The sequence below is a fragment of the Salvia miltiorrhiza genome, chromosome 7 (assembly GCF_028751815.1).
Source record: "Salvia miltiorrhiza cultivar Shanhuang (shh) chromosome 7, IMPLAD_Smil_shh, whole genome shotgun sequence".
Lineage (NCBI taxonomy): Eukaryota > Viridiplantae > Streptophyta > Magnoliopsida > Lamiales > Lamiaceae > Salvia > Salvia miltiorrhiza.
In genome coordinates, this window is record NC_080393.1 from 25,610,058 (window position 1) to 25,628,743 (window position 18,686).

At 36.8% G+C, this 18,686-nt stretch overlaps 1 protein-coding gene across 1 annotated transcript; it reads left to right on the forward strand.

Moving 5' to 3' along the window:
- The first annotated feature begins 16,056 nt into the window (after positions 1 to 16,056).
- Positions 16,057 to 18,057, forward strand: LOC130993714 (two-component response regulator ARR5-like). Its single transcript, XM_057918741.1, has 5 exons — positions 16,057 to 16,396; positions 16,480 to 16,556; positions 16,631 to 16,708; positions 16,797 to 16,867; positions 17,493 to 18,057. The coding sequence occupies exons 1-5, from the start codon at positions 16,267 to 16,269 to the stop codon at positions 17,806 to 17,808; spliced, it is 672 nt and encodes a 223-aa protein (XP_057774724.1). The 5' UTR covers positions 16,057 to 16,266; the 3' UTR covers positions 17,809 to 18,057.
- The last annotated feature ends 629 nt before the right edge of the window (positions 18,058 to 18,686 follow it).

The window sequence follows — 18,686 nt, forward strand, 5'->3', positions numbered from 1 at the left end:
TCTAACACAAAGCTCAGTGATTTAATGTTTCGCAACGATATTGGAAAGGTACTTCATTTGAAAATTTCATCATGCTTCATTATGTTTTTTTAGGTACTTCTGTTATTTTAGAAATATTCTATTTGAAATTACAGATTGCTGAAAAGGATTTCATGACACCTATATCATCAGCAATAACTCTAGACGATGAGGATGAAATAGTGAAACAAGGTTCAATCCAAAGGTGTTTAGAAAGGTTTTTAGATGATGAGTTTTCAGTTTGCCAAGATGACAAAAAAAGAAGATCTGCATTAAGCAAGAGAAGGATTAAATGTGTAGTAATGCATATTTCAACATGCAGTCATATTTTTTGAAGAGCTTACTTCTGTGCTCATCTTACTTGAAAGTCATCTTTTGTAGTATTTTGTAATAGCATTTTGACTTTCAGAATGATGCATATTATATGGTTAGCATCATTCAAATATATTAAAGACAGTGAGATGAGCTCAAGCAATTGTACTCATTCTACTATTGTGCTTTTGACTGCATTAATCTAATTAATATGTTTTCATTTACTTAAAAGTTTATAGCAAAATTATTGTTTGTTAAGAATTAGCTATCACCTAAATTCAGTCCAATAAATAATATTATATTTGATTAACTTTGTAACATGTATTCATAAAATTGAATGAATACAATATTAGAAAGGGCAAAATTTTAATGGCCCAGTCTGAGAATTTATATTTTATGAAAAATACAATGAGTATGGAATAGATTAACTAATACAAAATAAATTTGCTTATTATGAATAGTATTTTATTCCTTACTATGTAAATATGTATTTATCAAACTTTGATGAATACTTAAAAAAGAGTGTGATATATTGGAAGAGACATAATAATAATAGTACAATTTAGAATAATCAACTAGAAAAATTTCCTAATCTGTTGTGATAACTTATTTACAGGATGAGTATTAACAATAAATAACTGTGATATATTTGACATGGTTGTCCTATTAATTAAAAGAATTCCTACTTTTTTACACCTATTGCTAACTGTTAGGTCCTGGGGGTCTCGAATAGGTGTATGGGGGGGAATACACCTATGGGCTATTTTTCTTTTTCCTCAATCAGAGGGATCTCCGATAGAGATCAAAACGAAACTTTACACGCAAACAAAGACACATGTTGACTGAAAACAGTTTTGACCAAACAGGGTTGACGACTGATACTGAAAGCTCTTCAGTAAGGAGTTATCAGTTAAGTTACTGGAACTTAACTGATGCACTTATGGGCTTCAGTCGAGTTTGCTAAAACAGAGATGATAACACTCTTCCTGACTATCAAAAGATAGATCAGTCAAACTGATATCATACGCAGCGGAAATTAAACTTAGTTTCGCAATAGCCTCGGTTGAGCACGTTGTTGGTCTTAGGTTTCTCTTTGCAGTTATTCAGTATTCAGTTTATCAATTGAAACAACACAAGTAGGAAAGTAAAACTGAAAGCTTTAAACAACACAGAGATTTTTACGTGGTTCGGAAAAACTCTTTCCTACATCCACGGTCGGTTGATCAGACCAACAATCCACTCCGCAGGTGCTTAACAGGTGCACTGCAAACCAAACCGTGTGCTTGCCGGGTGCACACAACCGTACCACTGAAGAAAACCCTTCTTCAGTACCCACACTTCACTCGTGTCGGATTTCTCTTGCTTAGCACAACCCGTGTTAAGACTCTCAGAGTCAGAAAACCCTTCTGAACTCCGAATCACTCAAAACACTCAAATCTTTCTTTTGGAAAGGAGGTTTGAACGAGTGCCAACTATACTGCAAAGAACAAGTTCTTTGTAGCAAGTTTGACCTTGACTTCTGGGTAAACAGAGGTTTGCCTAAGGTCTAAGAGAATGTATGTAATCAGCAGTGACTGATTTTGGCTTTGGAATTCTCTTATTCGATTCAAGCTTTGTGGAGGTTAAGCTTTAGGCTGAGTAGCGATTTTGGCAGAGCTTCAGCTTATGTCGTTGAATCGGTGAAGGTTGAAGTGATCCTCAAGCGCTATTTGTAGGAGAACTCTTGAATAGATCCGTTGGCGTAGAACGTCCTCAAGATTTCTTTCGTTGAAGAGCAATTCGAATTTGGGCTGAGGCTTTAATCTTTGAGGTTCCTTGTCTGGTGGAAAAGGCTCTCTTGAGGGACATGAGATGTGACGTCTCTGATAAAGTAACCACCAAATAGGAATGACCTCTGCAGAGATAAGATCCTGAGATCTCTGCATTTAATGCGGTTGTACTCTTGTGAGTACGTGGCTTCCTTTGAACGTTGGAAGATCAGTCCGAGGAAGAATATTCAACTGATACTTGACTTTAGTATCAGTCTTCGTGGTGGACGTCGTTTTCCACCAAATAATTCCTGCAATCTCACCAAGAATTAAATGAGTATAGTAACAAGCAGGGTCGAACCACAGGAAACGGGTAATTGCAATCAATTTCCTAAAGATCTAAAAATTGGTGTAGCCACCACGCCTTAAATTAAAAGAAATATTAATTAACTAAGAAAACGAATTAAATCAAATAAAATAACACTAGAAAATAATCAAAGAAAAGTAACTCGGCTCAAATAAATCCATATTAATTTAATAACTCTGATCATCGACGCAAAGATTAATTAATCCATATCAACCAACCAGTTATAGGATACCGTGAAACGCAACGGACGTACCCCAATTCCTACTTACTGTGTCGATAAACAGCTGGAGACGCCAGACCTGCTTATTTCTCTTATTAAAATATAACCTAGCTGGAGACACCAGACCTAGATTTAATATTCTAATAGCATTAAGATGAAGGAACCCAGTTTAGATAAATTATCCTAGATGCGCTAGTAATAATTCATCCACCAATTTATTCCTACTACGAACATGGTAGCTTTATCACTAATCAGCCTTATTCCAACAATTACGGATTGGGGGAACCAATTGACTGTAATCCAATTTAACCTAAGTTGATCAGGCTTAAATTAAATCAGAACTATCTTTAAACACAAGGAACAAATCAAAATCAACAGGAATCAATTATATGAACAATTAGGTCTCACAGGTTATTAAATCAATACTTCATTATTCTCGCCGAATTAAGAAATTAGTAATTCATAATCAAACTAAACACAATAAAATAAATAAATATGAACATAGAACGATAAAATAAATTGCAAGAAAATAAAAGAAGTCACCACAATTGGAAAACTAAGAAAACTCGGTTGCCACAAGTTGAATCCAAGGTTCAGCCGCAATTCTCCCAAAAAGCACTAAACTAAAACACAAAATAAATAAAACCTAACTCCACTAATTTTGTTCAGAACGTGTAGAACTCCAAAAATAAGGAAATTAAAAGCAAGTCTCCCTAATCAAGTCAACTAGCATCTATATATCTAAAGTGGCGGCTTAAGCTAATTAAAAAACTAACCTAAGGGAATTAACCCTTAAATGGCCGATCCCCCTATTAAAATGGGCTTCGGCCCTTACAAAAATTAAAGCATAGGAAATAATTAAAATTAAGAGTTTTGGACTTAATTAAATTCTAGATAATTAATTCGAAGCCCAATCTCCAAACTTCTTCTTCATAGTCCACCATCTTCATCAAAATCCATGCAAAATTCGATTCATTCGACTTCTTCCATCCACAAGATCCTTCTCCAATTTTCGCTCAATTCCTGCATCCAAAATATCGCAAACCATGTAAATGCATATAAAACCATAGTAAAACACACACTAAATTAAGTAACTAAAATGCACACATCAAATCCCCTCACACTTAGATCATACTTGTCCTCAAGTATGACATGAAAGAAGAATTTAATGGTGAAAATCAGTCACTAGAGACAACTTTCTCGACACGACACAAAAGACTCTAAAAATAAAAGAACAAACTAGCAAGCACACGAAAACTAAACAGAAAGAAGACACTAAACAACGACGAACTCAACTAAAAACAATAGCCAAGTAATCATCAAAACACTAGTAACGTAACATACTGCCAAATCGAACCATGCAACTCACAATCGATTCTCAACTCTCAAATCAAGAAAAGGAAATGTCAAACAAGTGTTTTCATTGTCTATCTAGTCCAAATCAAGCAACAACGAGTTCCTCTCAAGATTCACTCTTCTCTCAAATATTTATTTTGGAAATTCACACACAAGAAGAAAAATCCACTTAGTCGTGATATGTCATGGTCACTTAGCAACTCAAGAAGGTCTTTTCTCTTTGGTTGTAATGGGGCTAAGGACCATTCATGATGTTGGCAAGATCCTAGGGGTCCTAGGCTTAAGCATTGAAACTCAAAGTGTGCACATCTAATCCAAACCATCATCCACAATTTCAAGTTCATAGAGACAGAAAGAAAGCAACTAAACTTGGGGAAAAACTCCAACAATAACAATGATACTACATGCTCAACTCAAACTGGTGCAACATTTTTTTTTCTTTTTTTTTCTTTTTTTTTCGATTTTCTTTTTCTTTTCTTTTTTTTCTTTTTTTTTTCGATTTTTTTTTCTGCAGCACCTTTCCTTTTTAATATCCTCAATCAACATGCAATCATCATCTACAAAAGATCCCCACAACTCGTCTCCCAAAACTGCTCCCGTCCCAAAAACTGAACTGATCAATGCCACTGTTTGGCCAAACGGATCCCAGATCCTTATCATTTTGCACAAGACAGCAGTTTGGGCAAACGCACATAAGAACACAGCTTAACTTTCTCTAGTAATTAATGGAATGAAGTTCGGAATTAAACATGCATCACTGGGCCAAAGAGATAGTTCAAAACAGGCCTTGGCTTAATTATTTAGTGACTAATAAGAAAGAGCATGGTCAAGGCTTCAAACGGCTCACTAGGGGTTAATGCATAGGTAGGAAATCAAAAGCAGGCCAAAAGGGCTACCCTAGTGCCTTCTATCACGCATCACCAATGACTCACAACATATCACAACTTCATGAACAACAAAGCACTCAAAAAGAAAAATAGTAGAGAGTGCTCTACTCTAATAAGCTCAATTCTCACTTATATGTGGCTTTTTACTCATTGTTGCTCTTATTTGTCATCCCAAATTTCATCCAATAAAAACACAAATATCTCAATCTCAAAATCCCAAATCTCAAGCATCAAACCTCAAATTCATCACATAACTCAACCGGGCAGCATGCTTATCACTAATACTTCAACAATCACAAGGCTCACAACACACAAAACGACATAAAAAAACGGACTCAACAGAACACAACTCAAAGACGCCCCCTTACACTTAGATTTTGCTTGCCCTCAAGCAAACAAAAAAAAGCATAAAAAAAGAAGCACACAAAAACTAACAAAAACATAAGACAATAAACAAGACAAAGAGAAACAAAAAGAAAAAATCAAACACAAGGGAAGGACATCACCGTGTACGCTGCCTTGTGGAGATGCCGGCAGAGGTCGAAGGGCGGTGGTTCTGGAGGGGGTCGCGGTGGTTCTGGAGAAGAGATGCGAGTGGAAATGTAGGGTAGTAATGGAGGCTGGCGGTGGTGATTTCCAGATGCAGACGAAAAGATATGATGGCCGGAACAAGGAGGTGTTGGATTGTGGAATTGGAGAGTAGCGGCGGGTGCAGGTTGGAGATGGAGGCTGGAAGTATGTGGCTGCGGCGGCGGTTCTGGAGTAGGTCGCGGCAGTGGTGGTGTTTCAGGCGGAGATATGCGAGTGGAGATGGCTGGAGTGGGTTTTGGAGGAGGTGGAATTGAGAGGGAAACGATGGGGGGAATTTTGACTAGGTCAAATCCTCCATCAAATCCCAGAATTGCAGTTGACTCCACCACACTTAGCATAGTGTCCAATTTGACCCCAAATTCTCCAGAATCTTCAAAATGACACCCAAACCCTACCTCTTTCAAGTCTAGCTTCGATGGCTCCACAACAGATGGCAAAATCGGTTTCGTGCTGGTCGATGTGGGCATCTTGCTCGATAGGTGCCGAATTGAAATTTCATCCGCGGAGTACAACTGCATGATAATCTCTCGAATAGCGTCATTCTCCTCTATTTTGGCATCCTCATCATTTAGCACACTGAAAATAACTTGCTCGAGCTCATCTTCCCTGAAATTCTCAACAAAATCATCAACCAAGGGATCAATCACAGTTATGAAAATAGATTCAACTTCCTCTTTAGTTTCTGATTCTGCCTCTGAGTTAGGAGCCGTTTGGGCAAACAGATCCTCTTCAGCAGTGGGGGCACTCACAGCCTTGAAAAACGGTTCCGTCTGGGCAGACAGAACAAATTTCGAATTTGCCAGACCTTGCATCATCCTGTGCTTTGCTTCTTTCCTAAACCTGGACCTCTTTTTTTTTTTTTTTATAAATCCTGCGCATAAACAATATTAAAAATATATATATATATATATATATATATATATATATATATATAAAATCAATAGGAAAAAGAAATTAATTAACACTGTTCCCCGGCAACGGCGCCAATTTGGTGGACGTCGTTTTCCACCAAATAATTCCTGCAATCTCACCAAGAATTAAATGAGTATAGTAACAAGCAGGGTCGAACCACAGGGAACGGGTAATTGCAATCAATTTCCTAAAGATCTAAAAATTGGTGTAGCCACCACGCCTTAAATTGAAAGAAATATTAATTAACTAAGAAAACGAATTAAATCAAATAAAATAACACTAGAAAATAATCAAAGAAAAGTAACTCGGCTCGAATAAATCCATATTAATTTAATAACTCTGATCATCGACGCAAAGATTAATTAATCCATATCAACCAACCAGTTATAGGATACCGTGAAACGCAACGGACGTACCCCAATTCCCACTTACTGTGTCGATAAACAGCTGGAGACGCCAGACCTGCTTATTTCTCTTATTAAAATATAACCTAGCTGGAGACGCCAGACCTAGATTTAATATTCTAATAGCATTAAGATGAAGGAACCCAGTTTAGATAAATTATTCTAGATACGCTAGTAATAATTCATCCACCAATTTATTCCTACTACGAACATGGTAGCTTTATCACTAATCAGCCCTATTCCAACAATTACGGATTGAGGGAACCAATTGACTGTAATCCAATTTAACCTAAGTTGATCAGGCTTAAATTAAATCAGAACTATCTTTAAACACAAGGAACAAATCAAAATCAACAGGAATCAATTATATGAACAATTAGGTCTCACAGGTTATTAAATTAATACTTCATTATTCTCGCCGAATTAAGAAATTAGTAATTCATAATCAAACTAAACGCAATAAAATAAATAAATATGAACATAGAACGATAAAATAAATTGCAAGAAAATAAAAGAAGTCACCACAATTGGAAAACTAAGAAAACTCGGTTGCCACAAGTTGAATCCAAGGTTCAGCCGCAATTCTCCCAAAAAGCACTAAACTAAAACACAAAATAAATAAAACCTAACTCCACTAATTTTGTTCAGAACGTGTAGAACTCCAAAAATAAGGAAATTAAAAGCAAGTCTCCCTAATCAAGTCAACTAGCATCTATATATCTAAAGTGGCGGCTTAAGCTAATTAAAAAACTAACCTAAGGGAATTAACCCTTAAGTGGCCGATCCCCCTATTAAAATGGGCTTCGGCCCTTACAAAAATTAAAGCATAGGAAATAATTAAAATTAAGAGTTTTGGACTTAATTAAATTCTAGATAATTAATTCCAAGCCCAATCTCCAAACTTCTTCTTCATAGTCCACCATCTTCATCAAAATCCATGCAAAATTCGATTCATTCGACTTCTTCCATCCACAAGATCCTTCTCCAATTTTCGCTCAATTCCTGCATCCAAAATATCGCAAACCATGTAAATGCATATAAAACCATAGTAAAACACACACTAAATTAAGTAACTAAAATGCACACATCACTTCGGCACGCATTAAGTAATCAGTTCCAAACTGATTCTTCAACTGATACTTCAGTTGGTATCTTCAGTCTTCAGTCCTTCGTCCTTCAGTCTTCAGTCTTCAGAACCGTATACTAAACTAGAAACGAACTCTAACACTTGAGTTCAAAACTGTTCTAGTCTATTACAATTAAGACCTACGAATTTTGGTATCATCAAAACAAGGATTATGAGAACGTCTTCAAGATTTCTTCCGTTGGAGAGCATTTCGAATTTGGGCTGAGGCTTCAATCTTCGAGGTTCCTTGTTTGGTGGGAACGACTATCTTGAAGAGCAGGAGATGTGACGTCTCTGATAAAGTAGCCACCAAATAGGAATGACCTCTGCAGAGAAGGATGATCATGAGATCTCTGCATTTAATGCGGCTGTCATTTTGGAGTACGTGGCTTCCTTTGAACGTTGGAAGTTCAGTCTGAGGAAGAATGTTTAACTGATACTTGACTTTAGTATCAGTCCGCTGAGTCCACGCGACATGCATTAAGTAATCAGTTCCGAACTGATTCTATAAAAATTTACTTCCACTGATGGCTTATCAGTCTTACTTTTAATGGAAAGAACTTCTTTTTGATCTCAACCTGAAGACAATGACTCTTTGTCCAGGCTCTGATTAATGTTTTACTGTCTTCTCCTTGTTTGACTGTGAGTGAAATCTTCAGTGGTACGGTTGTGTGCACCCAGCAAGCACACGGTTCAGTTTGCAGTGCACCAGTTAAGCACTTGTAGAGTGGATTGTTGGTCTGATCAACCGACCGTGGATGTAGGAAGTGTTTTCCGAACCACGTAAAAGTCTCTGTGTTATTTACAGCTTTCAGTTTTACATTCTTACTTGTGTTGTTTCATTTGATAAACTGAATACTGAATAACTGCAAAGAGAAACCTAAGACTAACAACGTGCTCAACCGAGGCTATTACGAAACAAAGTTATTTCCGTTGCGTATGATATCATTCTGACTGATTTATCATCTGATAGTCAGGAAGAGTGTTATCATCTCTGTCTTAGCAAACTCGACTGAAGCCCTTACGTGCATCAGTTAAGTTCCAGTAACTTAACTGATAACTCCTTACTGAAGAGTTTTCAGTATCAGTCGTCAATCCTATTTGGTCAAAACTCTTTTCAGTTAACAGGTGTCACAGTTTGCTTGTAAACTTTCGTTTTGATCTCTATCTTGAGATCCCTCTGTTTTTAGAGGAGATAAATAGCCCATAGGTGTATTCCCCCCATACACATATTCGAGACCCTCCGGACCTAACAATTGGTATCAGAGCAGGTTGTTCGCAAGAACACTCTATTTCTGATTAGGTTCTAACTGAACTAGATCCTACTGAGGGTAATTTGTCTTTGATCAAAATCTTCTCTCAAGATTCTTCTTGAGACTGCATGTTCGGTGTTTCCTTCTTGTTCCCTGTGTGTTTCTCTTTTTCTTTTCATGAACAGGATCAAGAAAGACTCCTCCAGCGATTATGTCCTTACATACTTTCGAGGACTCAACGGACTTGAGATTGGGACATTGGATTCTGACCACGACGACAGATTCATCTTTCCAAAAGAAAATCAGAGTCCAACCCACTCACAGTCAGAAAGAACAAGCAGATATGATCAAATTCGACAAGAGTATCAAAACCTAAGAACGAGATTTAAAAATCTCCTTAGGGAGCACAGACAGATCATCAGAGAGATCGATCATGTGCTAGACGCTCGAAGGATCATCATGCGCTTCATATAAGACAAAGACGAACCTGATAGAAGAAATGTTCAAGAGCGCAGACTGATCAACAGACTGAAACTGCTTCAGTCTCAGAGACAAGAACTTCCTGGCACGTCTTGAAGAAACAGAGACAGAATTCAAATGGACGTCAGAAGTATTTGAAGAAGTGATTCATGAAGAAACACTTCAGTTCAGAAGAATGATGAAACTAGAAAAGAACGTGCAGCAACAGTCGACAAATTCGTAGCTGAAGGAGAACCAGTCATCCTTTTAAGGGGGAACTTCCACTACAGTTAACGACTAATCTAGTGCTAGTCACTGTGTAAGCTTCTCACAACAAATTCATTTGTTTAATGACTGAGTTTCCTTACTTATCTCGACTGAAAAATTGCTCTTAGGCTGATGTGTCATTAAATTTACTTTCTCCTCTCTTATTAAATGACACGTAGAAATTTCGTTCAAATTTGGATGACACACGTTCACACGATCCCGCCCTTTTTACTAACAAGCGGATTGATCCACGTGCCACGTCTCCATTTGCACGGATTTCAAAAGTTTATTGAAACCGCCTTGTGCACGATCTTTCACATTCTCTTCAAAATCGTTTCATCTTCTGAAAAAGATTTACTCAATCCCAGAGAAATCTTTTGTGCCAAAATCATCAAGTGTGCCTTCTCTCAAAAGACTTACAGTGAAACTCCACAGTTCAATCTCCGTGAGAACAAATTTACAGTTTTTTTTGCAAAAATCTTTCCCTTTCAAAATCCACATGGCGAAATCCACTTCTCAACAAGCTGTATGTTACGAGTTCATTGTAACATCTGAGACACTTTAGAGTCTCGCTGAGTTCGACAAGATTAATGAAATCTTGGAACGCCATGGATGGACGAAGTTTCTTCAAAGCTCACCGGAGTTCCTTCTCGACAAGCCGACCATCAGAGAATTCTACGACAACATCAAGACTGATGAGTCAACAGGTGATCTCACAACGGAAATCCATGTCTTCACCAATGAAGACTTCTCAGAATCAACGAAGGTCTCCATCAACGTCTCACGAGCGGCAAGAGAATTGTTCAATCTTCCAACTGAAGGACCATCGTCATTCTTTGCTGATGATGAAGCCACAAATCTCATGAGAGATACACTGATGAGTGATGCACCTGCCGATTTCAATATCACAAATGTCTTGAGCATGTCAAGATTGTATTTTCATCTCAGACCAATCGCCAAAATGATCAAGAGATGTTGGTTTGGCATTCTTGGATCTCCTGGTCATCTCTCGAGACCACACAAACTGGTGTTGATTGCCCTGCTTCAAAAAGGCCCATTCAACTGGGAGAGTGCCTATCTTCAAATTCTTGCTGAAGAAAAGAAGGAATCCCATTCCACCAAACATCTTCGTCAAGGAACAAGAGTTTCATCACTGATCCTTCACAGCGTGAAATGAATTCGATGTTTCTGGAAGAATACCACTCAAGTGTCTTCTACCATCCGTCTTTTTGAAGGACAGAAGAGCTCAACCAAAAGGACCAACAACCTAACGAGTGGAACCCTTGTTTCTACTGTTGAAACACACTACAGAACTCGAGGTTCAATCAAAAGGAACCTAGACAGTTCTTCATCTCCAGTCAAGATCTTGCTTGACTCTCCTCAAAAATCTCTCAATGAGAATTCTGAAGTAGCTGCACAAAAAGCTACAGAGGAAGTGCAGATTCCAAGCACTGAAACCTCTCAACAACCGCCATCCAATGTTCCTCCACAACATGAAGAAGAACGACAGCCGAAGGAGTCACGAGCAGCTGATAATGAAAGAGTTGATACAGAAGAATCTGCTCCACCTCCTCTCACAGGATTCTTCCACTACTACCTTGATGGGTTCAACAAGAAAGTGAAGTTTGCAGAGCCTGGTGATATCAATGTTGCATCCTCATCCTCTGTAAATCCAATCGCTCTTCTCAGAAACTACGTGACACTTCTAGCTCAACACTGTGTCACGACCACATTTCTCGCACTCATGGCAACCCAGAATCCTGAAGAGTTTCAGGACCTCGTCGATTACTTCTTCTTCATCTTTGTCAAGACAATGCCCAAGTCTCAATTTCAGGAGATTGATAAAATTCTCACTAATGAGGAAATGGATGATCTAGAGAGCAGTGTCTTTGGAAAATTCAAAGTCACTAATATCTGGGATGCAATCCACGACTGGTCACCCAGTTTCAAACAGTACCTGATTTCCAAAGGTCTTCTCAAAGAAGATGACATTGAGGGTACTGAAGTCCACTATGAGTCTCCACCACGTCAGACTGCTCCCTCCGACGCAAGAAATGAAGACTCAGCTGATGAAGATCAAAGATCAGCAAGGCCTCTCACTGATGAAGAAATCCAAATGCTGGACAAGAGGCTGATCATTCAAGAAGAAGCAACTTATGAGCTCAAGGTCAAACTAGCTTTTCTTGAATCCACAGTCATGCATCTTCAACAGCAATTGGGAATGCAGACCAAGTCCAGCACTGCTCCTGAGTCTCTCCGAAAAGACAAGCAAGAAGAAGACAGGAAGGGAAAAGGGAAGAAAAATGAAGAATCAAATGAAAGTCCTCCGAAGAGACAAAGCAAGAAGCTCCGCATCAACTAAGGACAAAGGAAGGTCAAGGAATGTCAACTGATTTAAATTTTCTTCTATGTAAATGATGTTCTTAGTTAGTTTTGTCAACTTCCTCTCATTCTGTATCTCTTTGCATCTCTCAATTGTTGATGAATTCTAAACTGCATTATTCTTGCTTATACTCAATTCTGTTCTTTGAGCTTTACTGATTTGTTGATAAAGGATTATCAAATTTAGGGGGAACTCTATTTGAGTGTTATCAGTTATTGACTGCTTTCCTAACTGATTGTTGGGAACTTGCATAAATTGGCTATAACCTAGACTGATAAAGAGAATAGGGTCTGTGTGACATAATGATTGACTGGTGACTGTGCTTTACCTTTTGGACTTTTAATTCTGAATACCTCTTTTTGGACTTATCTTTTCAAATCATTGCATGCACTGTACGCCGCCTATTTTCAGCAAGAGATTGTGTCATATATTCCTCATCTGTTTTAAATCTCTTATTTTAAGGTATTCCTCTGACGGGCATTAATTTCGGACTTCAAAACTCTTTTCAGTTAACAGGTGTCACAGTTTGTTTGTAAAGTTTCGTTTTGATCTCTATCTTGATATCTCTCTGTTTTTAGAGGAGAAAAATAGCCCATAGGTGTTTTCCCCCCATACACCTATTCGAGACCCTTCGGGCCTAACAAAGAATCAAATTTATGAACCAACTAGGTCAATTACACTCTATTTATTATTATGCCCCCCCTCTAAAAAAATCTATTTATTATTATTCGATATTTTTATATTTAAACTGTATTAAAATGCTTAAACTGTATTAAAATGCTAATGACGCCTTCTTTTTTTTGAAACCAAAATGCTAATGACACTTAGTTAAATTCAGTTCAACATAATTTTCTCCCACTCACTCTAACCCTAGCCCACTCTCTCCCTCAAACCGCAGTCTCTCCGCCAAATCTGCCCTCTATCACTGCGCCACCGCGTCGCCGTTGTCACCGACTCACCGCACCTTGCCCGTAACAGTTCAATCGACATGTCATTGCCACCCCTTGCTTGGCTGTCATCTCCACCTTGAATCAATTCAGTAGACGCGCCATCGTCACTGTCCTCCGCCTTGAATCAGTTCAATCGCTGCACGCCGTCCTCCGATTCAGGGTGAGTGAATTAGGAACTTTAGCCATCTTTTCACTACAAAAAAACATATCGGACACCAACGGAATTACCGACGGAAAATAATCCATTGGTAATCACCGACGGAACAACGACGGATCTCCGACGAAGATGTTTTCAAAATTTTATCGACGGAATAGCGATGGAATTATTAGCGACGGTAAATAATCCGTCGTTAAATATTATTTATTATTTTTAATTTATTTTTTAATTATTTTTTTAATTTACCGACGGAATAGCGACGGAATATATTCCGTCGTTAAATATTATTTATTTTTTATTTTATTTTATTTTTATTTTTTAATTAATAATCCGTCGGTAAGTCCGTCGGTAAATATTACTCCCTCAGTTCCACTCCAATAGGCTCACTTAATTTTGGCACGGAGATTAAGAAAACTTATTTTTTAGTAGAAAAGTGGTGTGGTCCACACCAATTAAGTACAACTTTTTTACCTAAAAAATAAAATGAGCCTATTAGAATGAGATATCCCAAAAAGGAAAATGAGCCTATTGGAGTGGGACGGGGGAAGTATTAATTTTTTTGTTATTTTTATTTTTTTAAATATTTTTATTATTTTTTAATTAATATTCTAATTTATTCTTATTTTTAAATTATTGAGAATATTTTAAATTTATTGTTATTTTCAACAATAATATATATTTTTTTAATTAACTATAATATTAATATTTTTTATTATTTTAAATTCGATCGTATATTTACCGTCATTCTTTCGTTGGCACCACAAGTCTTAGATATGACTTCAGCATATTCTAAGGTTATGAATAAATGATATTGTATATTGAAATAGAGTTTAAATGAATTAATAGATGATAGTTATATCAATAATACGCGTGTTTTGTACTGGTGACCATTCGAAAAGAACTTCAAGATTAAGCGTGCTTGACTTAGAGCACAACTAAGATGGGTGACCCACTAGGAAGTTCGTCTTAACGTATGCAATTAAGTTCAAAATACATTAGAAATACCAAAATACTTGTGGAGAATAAAACTAGATTGATATATATATAAATAAAAAAAAGTTATTTTTTTCGTAAAAACAATAGCGACGGAATTCATTTCCGTCGCTAATACCGACGGTCATTTCCATCGTTGATTTCAGACGACGCCAGCGTCGTCGCGTGCTTACCTACGGACGGTCCGTCGGTATTTCCGTCGGTAATTAGCGACGGATGCGAAATTTCGTCGGTAATTTTTTTACCAACCACTTTTACAGCGACACGCGGCGGCCGTCGTTGCTCCGTCGGTATATCGATTTACCGACGGAAAATTGGCCAGATTCTTGTAGTTGCATATGAACAAGAACTGAGTGAATTTATTACTTCCCAAGGATTTTGAATTGAATGGATCTGTATGTTCGTGTTTGTGCGCCTAACCAGCTATTTCAACTGTATATTCTCATTGTAAAAACACAACCTACTCACGCGAAGTTTCCTTCATACCGAATTTCATCATTGTTATAATCCTTCCATCCCATAAGAAAATATCACATTTTCTATTTTCGTCTGTTTCATAAGAAAATATCACTTTCATTTTGGGACATGGCCTCACTTTTTTTTTAACCACAACTGTATATCAAATTAGAAACTCGATTCAACACAAATATATCAAATTAAAGCTTTTATCATGATCTTTAATTTGATAAAAAAAATCAAAGACAAAAATAAGAAGATAAAAAGAAATTAAAAAAATATATAATTTACAAATAAATCTTTTATTTTATTACAACTATAAGATTACAACTTAATTTTGAAATCAATTTGAACTTAGTTTTAAATTTAAATCTTAATTTTGTTTAATATAGTATAGATTTCTTCTAGATCAATCTCATTAATTAAAACCAAGCACACAATTAATTAAAAGTTGTAAATACAATCGAAGATGGACAAAATTTTTCGTTTAATTAACGTAACTTTCATAGATGGGAAAAGAAAGGGTAAATATCACTTTAAACCCTAAACTATTTTCGCACTATCAATTATATCCCGAACTATCGAAAATAATTTTTTACACCTTGAACTATTAGTTTTGTATCAATTGTACCATTCGTTCATTTTTTTTGCTTCAAAAATTTGACGTGGCTCACCGAATACCATAATGTATTTAGAATCATTCTTTTTTTTTACGTATATTATATAAAGCGACGTGATTATATGCATTACTCATTAAAAATTCAAATGATGAAAAATGGATAAAGGGTATAATTGATACAAAATTGATAGTTTAAGATTTAAAAAATTATTTTTAATAATTCAGGATATAATTGATAATGCGAAAATAGTTTGGAGTTTAAAGTGATATTTACCCGAAAATAAACCCAAGACTTGAAATTTCCAACTCATTAACGACACAAAATCTTTGGAGACAAGACCAAATCCATATCCTTGATTCGACAATTACGATGTCCAAAATTTGGAGTGCAAAAGCCAGAATTGATTTATTACCACGACGACGCTGATTCGTCAACGACGGCGGAGTAAACCGCGCGGTCAAATGAATTCACCTCAAAATCCCGCGAAAAGTTGAAAACTTTGTCTCGTGGATACGGGAAATCAGATCACCACCAAAGTGGATTTCAGAATCTCAGCCGTATGCTTTTTATATATTAAAAAAGTAGATTTCACCAGATATGATTTCGAAGACTCACAATTTTTTTCATATATAACACACACAAATAAGTGGGGGAGAAAAGGACGTGTGGTATCATATATACTTTGATACGGACAGATTGACCATTATATGTGCATTTTTCTCTTCTCTGCCATTTTCATGCTAATGTGAGCTTTTCTTCATCTGGGCCGTTGAGAATTTCATCCAAGATGGCTAAAAATGGTTTCTTTTCGAGATTGGAGGATGATTTGTCCCATGAAGTTCATGTCTTAGCTGTGGATGACAGTCTTGTTGATAGGAAAGTCATTGAGAGATTGCTCAAAATCACTTCTTGCAAAGGTTAGAATTTCATTAATTCTTTTTTCTTTAATTAACTTGGTGTGTAAAAGTGGTGACATAAATATAATCTTGCTGGTATGCAGTGACAGCAGTGGATAGTGGGAGCAGAGCTTTGCAGTTTTTGGGATTGGATGAGAGTGAAAACTCTGTTAATCTGGATGTAAGTGTGGGAAATATATCAAAATCAATGCATTTTTTTAAAAATCTTTTTGATTTGTTTGTTTATTTTTTTAGGGATTAAAGGTAGATCTGATAATCACAGATTATTGCATGCCTGGAATGACGGGCTATGAGTTGCTGAAAAAGATTAAGGTTAGTTGTTGTCTTGTCTATATATGTGAAGGTGAAGGTGATTTTCAAAGATGACTTGACCTAATTAATTCTGTTTTAATCTCAACAGGGTTCATCAACTTTTCGAGAAATCCCAGTTGTAATCATGTCCTCTGAAAACGTTTTGACCAGAATTGACAGGTAATCTACTTAATCTTGATTGTTTTTGGGCAATCTCAATACACACATACTCATATCCTTTAATCCATTGAAGTTTAAGTGATAATTGACTCCAAATCAACAAGAAGTTTGCCTTTTTGAGTGCTGTTTCTGTTGCTCAACTTTACATTAGTGATGATAATTTATTATAGTCGGAATGTCCACACACCACACTTATTCTTGATCATAGTTTATGTGTGACTCGATAACCACCACTATATTAACATCTAACCATAAAATGGAAGAAGCTAACCTAATTTAATCCTGCAATATTAAATATTATCCGGGAGGGACCCTAATTTTGGGGGGACAAACTGTTATGTTTTGTTGAGTACAAAAAATGGCATTGGATCCTTCATCAAAAGCATGTAAAAAGTGGTTGCAGCAACCGTAGACCATAAATTTGTGGGAACAACTTTTCTATTCCTTGTGCTTTATATATATTGTTTCAAAAAATAATTGGTCCCCATTTCCAGTTTTGACTCCAAATGGCAGCATAATTCCATAACTGAACCTAAAGGCTAAGTAGACTAGAATATGAATAAGTTATACAGCTAGATACCCAAGTCTTGAAAATTCTTTCTGAATTTAGAAGTTGATTTCTCAGATGTTTGGAAGAAGGTGCTGAAGATTTCATAGTAAAGCCTGTGAAACTGGATGATGTCAAAAGACTTAAAAAGTGCATGTTTGGAGAAGGCTTGAGGCTTAACAAGAGGAAACTAGAAGAGCATTGTGATGTTTCTGTAGACGATGCAATGTCAAGCCCGATGCCCTCTCTGGACGACGTCTCATCGAGCCCTTCGCCCCCATCCGTTTCATCACCGTGCTCCCCGAGATCGTTCTCATCCCTGCCTTCGAGCCCGACTTGGCCTACACCCCTCGACTCTCCGGCAAGGCGATTCAAAGGCAGCAACGACAGCTGAGAATGCGCGTAAAGGGGTAGTGTAGGACGAGCCGGAGCCGGAGCGCCCTCGTTGATGTAAGGTTTTATCCAGTTTTGTTCGGACCAACATCACAAAGTCAGAGAGGGAATGTTAGCACAGAGTTGAGAGATCATGAAACAGATTGACTTTTGTGGTGGTGGTGAAGTGAAATGTGGTTTGAGATTAAGAAAATGTTTGGTGACAGATGCATTGAATATAATTTATAAATTGGGATATAGATTGATTTGATTCGGATACGAGTTTTTATTTTAATGTGAATTCTTGTCTGCTAAAAGGAATATTGGATTCGGATTTGAGCTAGACATGTTCAAGTGTTCCCTTTTGGGATTTTTTTCTGTGTTTTAAATTATTGGAGGGACTTTTGTTTCTGTATTCATTTGTTGAGATTGCAATAACAAGAATTGACATGCTGTCACGCTTGGACAAACGCATCTTTTGCTACAGCTGCCTACGCCCTACATCACATTCACTCATGCTGTCATACCTTTCATTATTTCTCCTCATTAGTACTCCATAATACGTTCATCACTAGCCTTTTCTTCTTCTGTTTTGGGTTATTATTCTTGTATTTTTGCTTTCGTCACTTTTTAATCAAACTTATCAAGCCTTAATTTAACACACAAGAGAGAAATTGAAAAAGTTAAAAGAAAGATGAGAACAACTGCCAATGGTGTCTTTCCAAAATAAAAATCGCTAAAAAGCCGGCGGCCCGGAATGTTGTGCTGCCCCATTTGCAATAATAAAAGTAAATTATCTACCCTATCCGTCCCGCTTCAAATGAGTGGGATAATAATAAAAAAAAGTAATATTAAATACTTAATTTTATTTTTAAATTTGAGTTGGATCATCTGAAATGG